Genomic DNA, 16,873 nt, shown 5'->3' on the forward strand with positions numbered 1-16,873 from the left:
ACTAGTCTGACGGCTTTAGTTACTTCCTGTCCAGGTAAAACCTCGTATCTCCAGGGGTGTAAGTGGATGTTTGACGTGTTTCCTCTGTGTTTAAAAGGCTGAAACAGGAGATACGAGGTTCTGACAGGAGTACTTCTTCATATTAATATACATATAGAATCCAGAAACATGGATTTGATAGAGAACATGTTGGTACTTTGACTGATTTAAATGTATTTATTCAGTTACTCACCACAGCGTGATAATCAACAGAAGAAAACAAATTATTGACAGAACGCAGACGTGGGAGGAAAACAGATTTTATTGATTTAAAAAACTTGTGGAGCATAAAAGCAGCTGAGATGAGTTTGACACGTTTAGAAGAGGTTCGTTTCAGTCCGACGTCGTCTTCATGTTCTCAACCAACAACGTTCTCAAGACTTCAGGCTTCATCGGTGGGTTTTTCTTCACCTGCAGAGGAAACACAGGACTCACAGGTGAACACGGAGCAGAGACACCAGCAGGGGGCGCTGTCGACAGGTTCGTTTACAAAGACGAGTTAAAGTGAGATTTATGAAACACACAGGAAAGTTTAATATCCTGATTTAAAACAAGGTGTTTCAGATCTGTGGAGCAGATTCTGGTTCTCCAGGATTATTTTGGACTCTGGGGACAGGAAGTAAACCTGAACCAGACCATCAGAGACCTTAATGAGACCGCCTGCGTGGTCTGGACCTTTCACAATGTAGCAGCAGATCTTCTTTTTTTTTTAAACGGGGCTGTTTGAGGGTTTCGACCTGGTTTAAGGGTTGGGGGTTAGAATCCGGTACTACAGAAGTGTACGTACAGTCAGGTTTGATTGGAGCTGGAGGAGGAGGAGGAGGTGTAGGAGGTGGAGGAGGTGCGGCACAGCTGTAGGAGACCTCCAGGTACCTGGTCTGCTCCTTACAGGGGTATTCACCAAACACCCACTCAGTGACGGGGACCTCACAGGTACGCTTGTTCCCACAGCTAGAGACAGACAGACAGACAAGCAGGCAGACAGACAGGCAGACAGACAGGCAGGGAGACAGAAGAAAAAGTAAAACCCCCATTGAAATGTGTCGAGTCGTTCTCTCTGCTGTCTGACCACTTCCTCTCTGTGCTGATGTCAAATGTCTGGACTCTAGGGCTTATGGGAAATGGTGTTTATTGAAGGACGTAAAAAAACTGATATGTATTAGTATCGTTTACAGTTTTATATAGCTCTTATTATGTAACTCTTTATTTTACTCTCTCTATTTCTGTTGTCTACTTCCTGCATTCTTCTGCCCCCTGGTGGACAAACTAGGAGACACCTGCATGGAGAAAGAGGAGGAAGGTTTCTTACAGATCCTCCACCACCATCTCGGCCCAGGGGAAGGAGCAGAAGGTCTCGGGTCCGTCGTCTGGGTAACGCTTGCCCTCCCCGCACCTCGTCCCCACACCGACCTTGTACAGGATGTGATCCAGCTTGATCTTAGTGCCGATGTCTGCAGGCGAGGAGGACTCAAATCAACACCACATTTCATTTGGAAACGTTTTCTCACAAATAATTTTCTTTGCAAATCCAATCTTCAAAATGATAGTCATCCCTCGTCGTTATAGCTTCGTCACACCGGGACCGGAACACTTTAGGTTCAACAGTAAGGAACGATCCTCTGGTTCTCTCTGAAAATCACTTATTCAGATGGAACCACACTCATGTGTGAATATGAAGCTACAGGCCGCAGCTGGTTAGCTTAGCACAAAGACTAGAAATGGAGGGAAACAGCTAGCCTGGTTTGTCCATGTACAAAATCTGAAGAGTGAGAACATTATGTGCCTAAAGCTGTTTCACAGAATGTTGAACTTAAGCTTTAAGTTGCAATTACATAATTCAGACTAACTGATAGGGGTAATAACTAATAAAGTGTTAATAATTATTGAACTGTAAAGGGCAGAAAGGTCAGTGTGTCTGTATGCTTCCTTACCACATGACATCACAGCGGTTTCATTGAAACAGGCGTAGAGAACCTCTCCCTCTGTCAACACACAAGGTCAGAAATCACCAAATCATCACTATTATCATCATCACCATCATCATAATCACTATTATCATCATCATCACCACCATCATCATAATCACTATTATCATCACCATCATCATCATCATCATCATCACTATTATCATCATCACCATCATCACCACCATCATCATAATCATCATCATCACTATCATCACCACCACCATCATCATCATCACCATCATCATAATCACTATTATCATCATCATCATCATCACTATTATCATCATCACCATCATCATCATCACTATTATCATCATCATCACCATCATCATCATCACTATTATCATCATCACTATTATCACATCACTATTATCATCATCACTATCATCACCACCATCATCATCACTATCATCATCATCATCATCATCACTATTCTCATCATCACCATCACCATCATCACCACCATCATCACTATCATCATCATCATCATTACTATTATCATCATCATCACCATCATCATCATCACCACCACCACCATCATCATAATCACTATTATCACCATCATCACCACCATCATCATCATCACTATTATCATCATCACCATCACTATCATCACCACCATCATCATAATCACTATTATCACATCATCACTATTATCATCATCACCACCATCATCATCATCACTATTATCATCATCACCATCACTATCATCACCACCATCATCATAATCACTATTATCACATCATCACTATTATCATCATCACCACCATCATCATCATCACTATTATCATCATCATCACTATCACCACCATCATCATCATCACTATTATCATCATCACCACCATCATCATAATCACTATTATCACATCATCACTATTATCATCATCACCATCATCACCACCACCACCATCATCATTACTATTATCATCATCATCACCATCATCATCATCATCACTATTATCATCATCACTATTATCATCATCACCATCATCACTATTATCATCATCACCATCACTATCATCACCACCATCATCATCATTACTATTATCATCACCATCATCACTATTATCATCATCACTATTATCATCACTATTATCATCATCATCACCATCATCACTATCACCATCATCATCATCATCACTATCACCATCATCATCACCATCATAATCACTATTATCATCACTATTATCATCATCATCACCATCATCATCACTATCACCATCATCATCATCATCACTATCACCATCATCATCACCATCATAATCACTATTATCATCATCACTATCACCATCATCATCACCATCATAATCACTATTATCATCATCACTATTATCACATCATCACTATTATCATTATCACCATCATCACTATTATCATCATCACCACCACCATCATCATCACTATCACCATCATCATCACTATCACCATCATCACCACCATCATCATCATCATCATCACCACCATCATCACTATTATCATCATCACCATAATCATCATCATCACAATCATCATCATCACTTATCATCATCATCATCACCACCACCACCATCATCACTATTATCATCATCATCATCATCACCATCACCCTGATGGATGATGTATTTTGTATCCCAGGATGAATATCTGATCTGATTGTACAACATGAATATAACTGAACTCACCAGCAGCAGGAGTGAAATAACAAGCAGCAGCCAGCACTGAAAACACAAATTCATTTCATCAGTTCAACACACGATTGTACTTCATGTAAGTCAAAAAAGAAAAAAATTAATGTTGAAACATTTCCGCATTTGTGACATTTTGATTTTACTCAATAAAAACAAAGAAGGTTAAATAGTGAGAATTAAACGGACTGTTCTTATGAAGATCTAAATCTCTAGATTTAAACCAGCAAACCGATCAACTCATGGATCAGTTCAATTATTAATGTCAGCATCAATATAGAAAGAGCTGAAAACTAATATTTCAGTTAAAATGTAATGTATGTAATCAGTTTAAAATATTATGCTGATGAATCTGTCACACATGAACTTGGAAACAAGCAAGTTCATCAGCTAACAAATATACATTTCCATGAGACGTTTCTACATTGTCTTCAATTCCACAACAGCGTCCAGGGAATAAACCTCCATCATTCTGACATGTAGAATGTTCTGAAAACGCTGTAAATCCTGTGTGTACTTTAGTCTGAGAGTAGAAAGGACTGAACTAAAGCTGGATGGAAGCAGATACTCACGGCCGACGGCGACCAGCCTCAGTGGGACCATGTTGGAGTCTCTCCTCGTCTTCCACCTGCAGACAGGGTGGCAGGCAGCGGGACAGTGAAGGCAGCGCCTGGACGTCCAGGTATTTATGTGAGCATCCTGACAGCAGACATGCAGACGCCTGCCCGCCGCTGCAGGCATGCAGGGCCTCCTGACCCAGATGTGATGAGCATGTAAAACCCTGCCGAGCTGCAGGACAGACATCCATAAAATCCACAGGTTTCAGGAGCTCAAACATGTTAAATCCCAGCTGCACCTCATTCTCCTCCAAGTTTCTCATTAAGAAGCTCAAAGCTGAAAGGAATCACAGCTGGATCCGTTATCCAGGGGTGGAAACAGCAAGCTAACGGGGCAAAATGTACAAAACGTGCGTGTGGGGAGGAACCTACGTGTAATACCACCGCACGTGGACGAGGCTTTAATCACTGTGACGCTTCAAACAGACTACACCACAAACACGGACCCTTTTCCTCAAATCTAAGCTCCCAACAATTCAACAACATCTACTGGATTATAAAGGTGGAAAACAGCCGAGCCAATCAGAGCTTTGTAGGCGGGATCCACAAGGATCTTCTTTGAGTAGAAACATGAGGACAATTTCTGAATCAACATATTTGACATTTCTATGTGAACATTAACTAATGTTTCCTGGTTCCTGGGCTTAGCCTCTCTAATGCTTTCTATAAGACATTTCCACAACAGGAACGTTTTTCCTTTTCCGTGTTTGGACGTTTTTAAAACGATCCGCATTCCGCATGCACACAGACCGGCAAAGCTAATCCTAAAACGCTGCAGTGTGCATGTCAGGCCAGTAGGTGGCGGTGAAGCTTTCTAACAGAGATAGCAGCGGTGATGCAGTAGATGGAGGAGCGTTTATAAACGTATCAGAGAAAAAAAACAACACAAACATCTCAATAATCCTCCGCTGTTTACACCGTCTTCTTCACGGCTGTTTGACTGCAAACATTACACGTTTCCATGGAAACCGTGATTTGCTGGAGTCGTGGATTCAAAAGATTTTTCCCTCTGGAACCCGGTTTCAAATGTTTTGGTTTGCAGTCCACCAAACTGCCTTTGTCGTGGAAACGAACAGACAGGAACGGCTAGAACGTAAAAATACTTTATGTTGAAAACGTTGAGTAAACGGCACCTCGATGTCATGGAGGGCTTCCAGACTACAGGACTTTAGTACGTAGCTAGAACGTGCTTCATTAAACATTTTAAACAAAAGGAAACCTTGTTCACTTCCACAATCTTTTAAACAGTTTTTTCAACAACCGAGCACATCAACATCATGAAGAGCTTCAGCTTGATGTTTTTGTTTTTCACAGAAGCTAAAAACCAAAACCAAATGTTCACAGATAATTACTGCTCAGGACCCACCAAGACAACTAAAACTCTGAAAATGTCCCAACATGCATCTGCAGCCTTTTGAAGAAGTCCAGGTGTCAGCCTCGGGCTCATAAACACATACCAGAGTCCATGCAGCCGCCGCCGCGGGAGGCCAGCGCCATTATGATCTAACATAACTCACATGCAACTTTATCAGTTTTAATGATGTGAGCACAACGTAAAGTGGTTTGGTTTTATTTGTATCGTGCAATTAAACATTATAATAATGGTAATATAAGACTTATTATATGATGAAGGAGGATGCAAAGATGCTACCCCTAACAGGGATGGGACAATATAGGAATTTATCGCAGATCTCAATAAAACACACTCACAATAAATTGATCGTGGTAAAGTTCCATCATCGTGATAATCGTAAATATCACCACGAGCTGTCTGGCTCACCATCGTGGTGGTGACATGAACAATAGAGCTCTATTTAAACAAATATAGGATTTTATCCTTATGATTTACAATCATATCATCAAGATTATCTTATTGTTTTCACTAAAAAATTATGCGTTTCTAATGTGTGAAAATTGTTTAACAAAATGTGATTGCAACAACCGTAACAAGGCACAGGGTTGAGGTAAATCTGTTGTTACCGGCACAACCCAGAAGGGCTACCGTGTCCTCACATCTCTGAAAAATGTAAAATCCTCAGAGAAATATCTGATAACATAGGACAAAAATGGGAACTTGCCTGTGTGAGTTTGGCTCAGAACCTCCTCCACCGCTGCTGGTTGATATACACAATGCATGCTGGGATACTTGTCCACCACCGGTTCACACGGTGCGTCCACAAGCATCGTCAAGAAAATGGACGAGGCAAGATGGTCGGACTATACTTGGGTAAATCAAAACGTTAAACTCTTCACTGATGTGTTTGTTTCACAAATTCAGAACTGCCTCTGATCTTTTGTCCGGGAGCGTTACGGTTTCCCGGGAACAAGTGACTGTTAAAGCTGGCCGGTATTAAGCAGCTACAGTCGTCCAGGAATTATCCAGCGCCCAGCAGCAGCTCTCCCCACAGACGGGTGGATCTCCAGGGAGAGAAACTCGAGTCTTGACTGAGTGACTGTTTAACTGGATGAGAAAAGCTTCATCTGCAAGGCGGACTGTAACTATGTTAATGACAAATACAAGAAACAACACAAGAAACTCAGATTTACCGTCACTTTAAGCTGTCACTACCTCGTAACTTTGTCTTTAATTACTCGTGTTCATCCTCGTATAGTATCTACTCTCATGTAGTGTTGCAGGGTTTACCCATACTAAAAGTATTACGATAATAAGTCGTTGTGTGCCAGCGGGGCAGTGATGTGTTGCCTCTCCATCTCCCTGCTGCAGTACCACTCTCTACCTGCACCGTTACTAATGAGGCAGCGGGGGCGCTGTTTCACAAATAAGTGTTTGTGAAAGTATTGGGGACATCAGATTACTGCACATCATGTACATTTTTATTTTAACATTTAAATTAATAGGAAAACACATTTTAAGTTATTTTCCATTACTTTTTCTGATGATTTTCAGTTTCGGTATAAAGATATTTAGGCAGATATTGTATGGAATATCAACACTACTCGTATACAAGTATATACTCTTATTTGATATGATACTGATTTTAATTCTCCATTTGTACTTATCAGAGAAATAAAACAATGTCTTCACTACATCTAAAAATGAAGGCTGTCTATTTCTCTACTTTAAAACAATACAAAATGAAGTATTGATTTTTTATATACATATCATATGTAGAATAACTAAACGAAAACGTGTAAAAATTCCAGGTGTATATTTCATCCATGGCCGCTGTCGATCCCTCACCTGCGTCCGTCAGCTACGCGCCTCCCCCCGGACTGGACGTGGGGGTCGCACCGCCCCCCTCCGGAACCGCCGTCCGTTCTCCATGGTAACGTTCGTGTCTCACCGCTGCGTCGTTAACGTCTTTAAAATACGTTAAACCGGAGCAGGAGACGGGATGTTATCGGGCGACACAAACGACACTTTATTCCCGATTAAAAACCAAGTTAGCTAACCGCTGCTTAGCATGCTAACGCTACAGCGCGAACCATCAAGCTAGCTGACGTAACGTTAGTCACTAACACCGCGGAACGGCAAAAATAACCGCTAATTACCGCGACGAACCCGGTCCCGGAGTCACTCACAGCCGGGGCGTGGACGTGAAGAAACGTTTACACTCGTTAAAGCATTAACGTATTTAACGGCGACGGATAAACAACACGAACCACACCGGGACAAGTGACGTCACGGGAGAGACCGGCGTGGAGAGCACTTTAGGGGTTAACCACGCAACTTCACAGGGGCTCCACAAGATGGCGCCGCGACACAAAGAGATTATTTTACAATATAATTACATAATTAGTAGTTGTGGAAACTTTGAGGGAAAAGGGGGAATGTGACGATTATGGGATTTTTATTGATATATTATTATAGGAGCTATATATTATTTTAGGGACTATATATTATTTTAGCAACTATACACACACAAATTGTTGTTCAACAGCATCTGGTTGTGCATCTTCGACCTCATCACTTTCACATTACCAGGCTCATTACTCAAGAGGACTTATTTCATAAAATCGGGAGGCTTCGTGGTTTTCCTGCGGGGTTCAGATGGTTTAAGGATGCCTTATCAGCCACATGAAAAGACTCAACAGACATTAACACAACTTCTGAAACTTCTTCCACAGACTGAGCCTCGCTGCCAACCGAGTTAAAAACACACGTTTTACATTTGTGAATGAGTTGTTCCTTCCTCCAGACACCCCAGCTCGTTACCACGCCAACTGGCTTGTACAGACTTGAAACCTTCATTGAATCTCCATCAATCCTCAGGATTACCACAACGTCGGCAGCAGACTGTGGTGTATTCTCTCTGCTGCAGCTTTCAAGTCTCTGCATGTTCATTATTTTTATTTTTGTACAAAAAAGCAGTTTGATTTTCACAGAGGGAAGATTGCCGTCCAGCCAGGAGGTTTCTCGTGGTCACACCTTCTCTGGTCTTTGTTGTGTTGTTGCATGTTAATCCGCATCAGAGGGAGTATGTGATTTGGCAGACCGACACTCCCCCGGCTCCCTGAACAGGCCTGAACCAGCAGGAGAATGTGGACTATGTGGGCTCTGCCTGACTGCAGGGCGCTGGTGGCGGGTCGGGGCTCCAACCCGGCATGCCGGGGCAAACCTATGACTCCATCACAGTCCAAGTCCTCAAATCCTGCACACTGGCTTCCTGCAGCACGACTGGCAAAGCAGCTCGACTGCTGCAGCAGATCTTCCACTTCGAAAGACAAAAGAAGGCTCATTTATTGTGAAGAACAGCTTCTCTCAGACATTATTCTCATTTTAATTTACTTTTAGGTTCTATCATCTTTTATTGGTTTCGTTCTGGGAAACACACATTGATATTCTTTTCCTGTGAGTCAGGACGATATACAACAAAACCCCTGAGTTAATTTAAAGCAAAAAAAACCCTTAGTAGTACATTGTACTGGAGTAGAAGTACATTGTACTGGAGTAGAAGTATATTGTACTGGAGTAGAAGTACTTTGTACCTTGATACTTGAATGCTTAAATGCTTCCTTGATAAGTCCCTTCATCAGCTCAGTGTTTACTCTGCAGTTGAATAAAAGCATCAGTAAACCTGCAGATGTGTTCAGCTGCAGGTCCGTTAGTCATAAATACTCATTTACAAGTCATTCACATCTTTGAAGGGTCTAATTAGAGTAAGTCAACTATTCACCGTGGCTTTATGTGTGGTGATATATATATATATATATATATATACCTTTAATGGCCACCAGAGGCTCCACAGGTCTCTGCATCCTTCAGGTGGATGACGGTGAAGTTCAGCAGGTCTTCGGTGGATCGAACTCCTCCGTCTGCAGCAGCAGTCAAGTCCTTACAAGGGCAAGATGAAGTGTGACAGGTAGGAAGGGGGCGTGGCCTCAGTCGGCCCAGAGACTTCAGGGTGGTACCTCCACATCATGATTGATGTTTGGCCCAGTTACAGGTTACTAGTTACACGTCGTGACTGCAGAAAAAGCCCATAATGGCTCTACAAGGGCATGTTTGAATGAGAGAGGAGTGACAGATCGGACCGACGTGTCTCTACAGGTTCAGGGTGTGGACACAATAACATGAACACCTCCGCAATGTAAAGACACCAGACACTGTGGAGAAGCAGTGATGTGCAGAGTTTTGAGTTACATTCTTAAAATAGAGATCATTTGAGCAACCTGAAACATAGAACCAACAACCTGAACAGAGAATCAACAACCTGAAACAGAAAACCAACAACCTGAAACATAGAACCAACAACCTGAACAGAGAATCAACAACCTGAAACATAGAACCAACAACCTGAAACACAGAACCAACAATATGAAACACAGAACCAACAACCTGAAACATAGAACCAACAACCTGAACAGAGAATCAACAACCTGAAACATAGAACCAACAACCTGAAACACAGAACCAACAATATGAAACACAGAACCAACAACCTAAAACAGAGAACCAACAACCTGAAACACAGAACCAACAATATGAAACAGAGAACCAACAACCTGAAACAGAAAACCAACAACCTGAACAGAGAATCAACAACCTGAAACAGAAAACCAACAACCTGAAACATAGAACCAACAACCTGAACAGAGAATCAACAACCTCAAACATAGAACCAACAACCTGAAACACAGAACCAACAATATGAAACACAGAACCAACAACCTAAAACAGAGAACCAACAACCTGAAACACAGAACCAACAATATGAAACAGAGAACCAACAACCTGAAACAGAAAACCAACAACCTGAACAGAGAATCAACAACCTGAAACAGAAAACCAACAACCTGAAACAGAGAACCAACAACCTGAAACATAGAACCAACAACCTAAAACAGAATCAACAACCTGAAACAGAAAACCAACAACCTGAACAGAGAATCAACAACCTGAAAAAGAAAACCAACAACCTGAAACATAGAACCAACAACCTGAAACACAGAACCAACAACCTGAAACAGAAAACCAACAACCTGAAACAGAGAATCAACAACCTGAAAAATAACAACAACCAACAACCTGAAACAGAGAACCAAAAACCTGAAACATAGAACCAACAACCAACAACAGAGAATCAACAACCTGAAACAGAAAACCAACAACCTGAAACACAGAACCAACAACCTGAAACAGAAAACCAAAACCTGAAACATAGAACCAACAACCTAAAACAGAGAACCAACAACCTGAAACACAGAACCAACAATATGAAACAGAGAACCAACAACCTGAAACAGAGAACCAACAACAAATAACAAGGCTTTAGTCACTTTACAAGATGTTTACCAACTGAACAGCTGAGCTCATGAACTAAAAATGAGTCCAACCACCAGTTTACACAGCAGCCAACAGCAGCTCCACCTCAACCGACTCCAACAGGAAACACATAGCAGCACAATGATGATGTCATCGAACAACAAGGCCCTGTTCACAGCTGAGACTTTCAATCATGTTGCACCAAAAGCAGCTTAGAATGAAGGATGAGTCCAGTTAAAGTGTGAACGGTGACCCGGTATAAACCAGCAATGTTGCGTTCAGGAACAAACACGGCGTCCCTTCCTTTCCTTTAACAAAGGACACTTAAATACCTCTTAAACCCCCTTAATCAAGACTTAAAGGTGGTGTGTACAAGTCAGATTCCACCTTAAATTTAAAACAGAATATTTAAGGATTTTTAGGCATAAAAATAAATAAATAAATAAATAAATTACAATGACATTCTCAATCCATTAATGAACTGCTCTTTAAAAATGTCTACAGGTGGTTTTATGTGACCAACGGCCAAAAACACTTCTTACATGCAAATATTTATTTATGCTTAAAATAATTCATTAAAAAATATAACAAACATCTAATGTTTGCACACGTCTCTGGCAGAATATTATAGTTACAAATACATTTTTTAACTATTCTAACGTCCGCACTTATATACCGTAAGTGAATATAAATATAACTCATGGAAAAAAGAGGATTAATGTGGTGGAAAGAGATATTTTAATCTCAGTTTATTTTCACCTTCAACACAAACCTGCTGATGAATCAGAAACAGGTTGATGAAAGGTGATGAAGGTTACTGTCGCTGTAACTATCTGACATTAATATGACCTATAACCTCTTCAACAAATCACAGCAGAATAAAAATACAGACAAAACTCTTTAACCGATATGTTTGTGTGCAAGTTCTCTCTTCATGCAGCAGGAAGTATTTATATATCAGCTGGTATCAGACAAGTAACAAATACTTACCTTACTTTACTTAAGTAGAATGATCAGGTATCTGTATTTTACTGAGTTTACTTTGTTACTTTTTCTACCTACATGTTAAAACAAATATCTACTTTTACATTTTCAGGCTTGTTACTTCAGTTTTAATGCATTAGAGGGGTATTATAATGATTATTTTTATTATTAATGAGGAGAAATTCAGTTAGCCTTGTAAAAAAACAGCCAGTAGAAAAGTACTTCATAGGGATACTTTTACTTTGAGGACACTTCTGAGCGTGTACTTTTACACTTCTACTGGAGTAAAGAAGTAGAACCAGTACTTCTACTTTTACCCGAGTATTTGTGAACACAAGAACCTGTACTTCTGCTGTAGTATCTAGAACCCTGCTCTGGTTTGGGAGAATGCCTCCTCACCTGTTCAGTCAGACTCTCTACTCACCCTTCCGGTCTGACGGGCCAATCACAGCGCTGCTCCTCTTCCTCCTCCTCCTCCTCTTCTTCTGGGAACTGTTTTCATCACCTACATGCTCCCTGACGGATGCCTTCACCAGCCAATCAGCACGCGAGCTGAGGGGAACCTGCGGGCGTCCTGCTCACCTGGACCAATGAGAGCGCGCGCTCAGACAACGTTGCCTTTTATGGGCAACGCGAAGATTAGCGGGAGCGCGAATAAAGCCGGCGCGGATTCGGTCGTCAACGCTGCATTGTGACACCTAGCAGAGCTGCCGAGGGCCACAGCAAGACCCGGACCACAGCAAGACCCGGACCACAGCTCCCAGACGCCGCACACCCGAGACTTACCTGCAGGTAAGAGCCAGCGCGGCCAGCTGTGAGGAGGGAGGAGAATCATTAACTGTGATTCACGTCAGGGGCGGCAGACGATTTCAAACAGCTGATCACGCTGGAAGTCAAGAGGCACTGAACGCATCATGGGACGTCATTATGACAACGTATTTATCTCTCGTGTGCACCCGGATGTTGATTTCTCAGTTTGATTAATTCTAATGGTTTTATTTACAAACTGGAGACATTAGAATGAAATGAATCGGTGACGTTGACACATGAGCGACAACAGCCCTGAGGATGTTTCTGCAGAAGGATGAGTTGGTGTTGCGTTCAGGTGTTTCCATGTGTGTTGGCATGTGGAGTTACTGCTGTTGCATCATAGAAGGGAGCGGTTCCTCTTCTGCCTCAACTTGTTTAAAAGTCCTGAGGCGAGGGGACTTAACCCCTTCACCACTAAATCAGGTTCTGCTCCAAATGCACTCACTTCAATGGCAATAATTAATCTGTTCCGTCTCTTTTCATATGGAATGATGACACAAACGTGAGGGGAAAACATGGCTGATTTTAAACGCGTTCTTTCAACTAAATCCTGAATATTTTGACTGACCGGTTCACCGCTCAACTAATAAAGTGGTGCTTTAAAACACATTTTAATATATTACATATATATTCTGTATCAGCTCTGGAAAAATATGTATTCAAAGCAAAGTTTAATATTCTGTGTACATAATCAATGAGCTGATCAATAATATATCACAACAGTCAGAATGGATCAAACGGAACTTCGGGTTCAGATCATGTTTTTGATGCATAAATGTTTCTTGTCTAATAGAACATGTCCTAACATGATTAAACCACGTTACTTCCTCCTCGCCTTGGTTGGCCATGTTGGCTGAAAACGAGGGCGTGGCCTGAATGCAGTGCACTTGATGCTGATTGGCTCACAAACATCCGTCCAATAGATTTGGATTGTGTCCAATGACTTTAATTATCGTAACCTAGAACGTTGCATCCGTTTGGCTGGTCAGAGGATCTGAACTCTCCCGTGTCGATCCGGTTGGACGAGTTGAAGCGCCGCGCCCGACAAACCGCCATTCCAGAGGGAACGCGGTGACGAGGCAGGACGGCGGGCTACTTTTAGGAAATGACATCATGAGACGCATGCAGAGGGCAACTACATCGTTTTTTAAAATTTTGCATTATATCGGGGCTGTGACCGCCGTGCAGGGAAGTGCTTCATCACTGAATCTGTGACGAGCTGCTAGAACAAGATGACGTGACCTCACTGCTAGGGTCTAAAAACAGAATAAGCATTTCTAAAACTGAATCGCATAAGATGTTTTAATACATCATTAAATCTTTAGTATAGAAAGCTTGTGCGTAATATTGCACTGAAATCTTAATGTTTTCATTTTTTTGGCATGATTTGCAGAAGGAACATTGTTTGAAACTGAATAACTGAGACTACAAATGATACAAACTCACCACTGTAAATGTTCCCCCTCAGAAATGGACGAAGACGTAGCCGCCCTGGTTGTCGACAATGGCTCTGGCATGTGCAAGGCCGGTTTTGCCGGTGACGACGCCCCCCGCGCCGTCTTCCCCTCCATCGTGGGTCGCCCCAGACATCAGGTAGGAGGCGGACCGTGAGATCTGGACGGCGGCAGGTAAACACAGCGGACCGTGTGACTGACGGTGTTTTTGTGGGCTGCAGGGTGTGATGGTGGGAATGGGACAGAAGGACAGCTACGTGGGAGACGAGGCCCAGAGCAAGAGGGGCATCCTGACCCTGAAGTACCCCATCGAGCACGGCATCGTCACCAACTGGGACGACATGGAGAAGGTAAACTCATCTGGTTCAGATCTAGTGCTGCTGGTGAACATGGTACAACAAACTGATGTTATGTTCACATATTCTGGGTACCTTTTTTACATGTGGTTGTCATGGTAACCGTCCTTCCCTGCTGCAGATCTGGCATCACACCTTCTACAACGAGCTCCGTGTTGCACCTGAGGAGCATCCAGTCCTGCTGACCGAAGCTCCCCTCAACCCCAAGGCCAACAGGGAGAAGATGACCCAGGTGTGTTCACACCTGCAACATGTTCGGAGCCTACAGGTGTCTTTAGTTTGGTCTGTCCCTGTGACGCATGTTGTCTCTTCTCTCCGGTCCAGATCATGTTCGAGACCTTCAACTGTCCTGCCATGTACGTGGCCATCCAGGCCGTCCTGTCGCTGTACGCCTCCGGTCGTACCACAGGTCAGAACTCCTCTACACTGGAACTTCTTAAACACTGAATCAACTTCCTGCTCAAAAAATGAACTTGTACCATCATAAGTACCCAAGATGTGGGTTTGTCCTCTTGGAGCCGCTTCTAGTGGCCATTAGAGGAACTGCAGCCCCTCAGTGTAGAACCATGATGGCTGCTGATCAGACTGACCAGAAAAGTGTTTCCTTTGCGTAATCTAGTGTTTCCTGTCTCGCAGGTATCGTGATGGACTCTGGTGACGGTGTCAGCCACACTGTGCCCATCTACGAGGGTTACGCCCTGCCTCACGCCATCCTGCGTCTGGATCTGGCTGGCAGAGATCTGACTGACTACCTGATGAAGATCCTCACTGAGAGAGGCTACAGCTTCACCACCACTGGTACCAGTTTTATGTCCAGTATAGGCCCAGTTCATAATACCTGAACCACAAGGTTGGAGGTTCAGTCCTCAACATCTGCATCTGGTTCGTCCGTTCAGTAACTTGAATGTTTCCTATCTTGACCTCCAGCTGAGCGTGAGATCGTACGTGACATCAAGGAGAAGCTGTGCTACGTTGCTCTGGACTTCGAGCAGGAGATGCAGACGGCATCTTCCTCTTCCTCCCTGGAGAAGAGCTACGAGCTTCCTGACGGACAGGTCATCACCATCGGCAACGAGAGGTTCCGCTGCCCCGAGACACTCCTGCAGCCTTCCTTCATCGGTGGGTATCAGGAAACGCTTTACCACCAAATGTCTGCATTTTTATTAAGAAAACGGACTCTAAATGAGCTCTCGTTGTGTCCGTGTGTCCAGGAATGGAGTCGGCTGGCATCCACGAGACCACCTACAACAGCATCATGAAGTGCGACGTGGACATCCGTAAGGACCTGTACGCCAACACCGTGCTGTCCGGCGGTACCACCATGTACCCCGGCATCGCTGACCGCATGCAGAAGGAGATCACCGCCCTGGCCCCACCCACCATGAAGATCAAGGTACCGTTATCATACATATGCAGATCAGCATAAACCACACTCTCGGGAACGGTTCCAGTTGATCGTTCTAAGTCCTCCGTCTTACTGGTTTCCTCTCCTGCCTCCAGATCATTGCTCCCCCAGAGAGGAAGTACTCCGTCTGGATCGGCGGATCCATCCTGGCCTCCCTGTCCACCTTCCAGCAGATGTGGATCAGCAAGCAGGAGTATGATGAGTCCGGCCCCGCCATCGTCCATCGCAAGTGCTTCTAGAAAACGCCACGTCGTCCAGCGGGGAAGTCAATGCGCTTCAGCTGTTTTGATCCGACTACACCGGTCTCTGGTCGTCTTGTGTGAACGGACTAAAAAAATACGAAACGCCAAACAAGATGACCGCCTCGACTCGCTGAACCTCCTATGAACCGTTTCTGAACATGTTCTGTAGCTCTGCTCCTCCTGGTGGTCAAAGAAAACAAATGGTGTTGCCACTCAACATCTCTCTACCTGTTTTTTTTTTAATACCTTTGAAATCTATAAATTGCACATCAGTAACCGTCTTTTCCCTTGATCGATGACTGTCAAGAGTTGTATCAATATTCCACAGGAGTTATTCTTGATCAATAAACTGCCAACATTTGATATTTACTCCCTCTCCTATGTGGTCATTTGCTGCTTGCGTTTCGGGGGGGGGGGGCTTTTTTCTTTTTGCCCAAAGAGACTTACAAATATATACATTTGTCAAAAAGAGAACGCAACATATCATTGCCGATAAAGTAAGAACTAAAAATAGAACAAGTGTTAGATCCTCGTCTGAGTAAAGTAGTAGCTGTTCAGCAAACATGCTTTAAGAACAGTGCTACGATCAGAGTGCTATAGGTAAGGGG

The 16,873-nt window shown here is 43.1% G+C and overlaps 2 protein-coding genes across 4 annotated transcripts; one reads left to right on the forward strand and one right to left on the reverse strand.

Annotated features, from left to right (window-relative positions):
* Window positions 1-296: 296 nt before the first annotated feature.
* LOC311023437 (L-rhamnose-binding lectin CSL3-like) lies at window positions 297-7,925 on the reverse strand. 3 transcript variants are annotated; one of them, XM_084025271.1, is made up of 7 exons: window positions 7,490-7,925; window positions 4,243-4,298; window positions 3,668-3,703; window positions 1,971-2,021; window positions 1,349-1,490; window positions 827-990; window positions 297-450 (listed from the first exon to the last, which is right to left on the reverse strand). In XM_084025271.1, the coding sequence occupies exons 2-7, from the start codon at window positions 4,271-4,273 to the stop codon at window positions 422-424; spliced, it is 453 nt and encodes a 150-aa protein (XP_083881397.1). In that variant the 5' UTR covers window positions 4,274-4,298; window positions 7,490-7,925; the 3' UTR covers window positions 297-421. The 3 variants fall into 3 exon arrangements, with proteins under 3 accessions (XP_083881397.1, XP_083881396.1, XP_083881395.1); XM_084025270.1 differs by having other exon boundaries at window positions 4,243-4,459; XM_084025269.1 differs by lacking the exon at window positions 7,490-7,925 and having other exon boundaries at window positions 4,243-4,869.
* A 6,351-nt stretch (window positions 7,926-14,276) lies between these two features.
* LOC311022552 (actin, cytoplasmic) lies at window positions 14,277-16,634 on the forward strand. Its single transcript, XM_084023869.1, has 8 exons — window positions 14,277-14,401; window positions 14,484-14,612; window positions 14,740-14,850; window positions 14,943-15,027; window positions 15,255-15,416; window positions 15,546-15,737; window positions 15,830-16,011; window positions 16,119-16,634. The coding sequence occupies exons 1-8, from the start codon at window positions 14,279-14,281 to the stop codon at window positions 16,260-16,262; spliced, it is 1,128 nt and encodes a 375-aa protein (XP_083879995.1). The 5' UTR covers window positions 14,277-14,278; the 3' UTR covers window positions 16,263-16,634.
* Window positions 16,635-16,873: the final 239 nt, after the last annotated feature.

This window comes from Eutrigla gurnardus, assembly GCF_963514095.1.
Source record: "Eutrigla gurnardus genome assembly, chromosome: 13".
Lineage (NCBI taxonomy): Eukaryota > Metazoa > Chordata > Actinopteri > Perciformes > Triglidae > Eutrigla > Eutrigla gurnardus.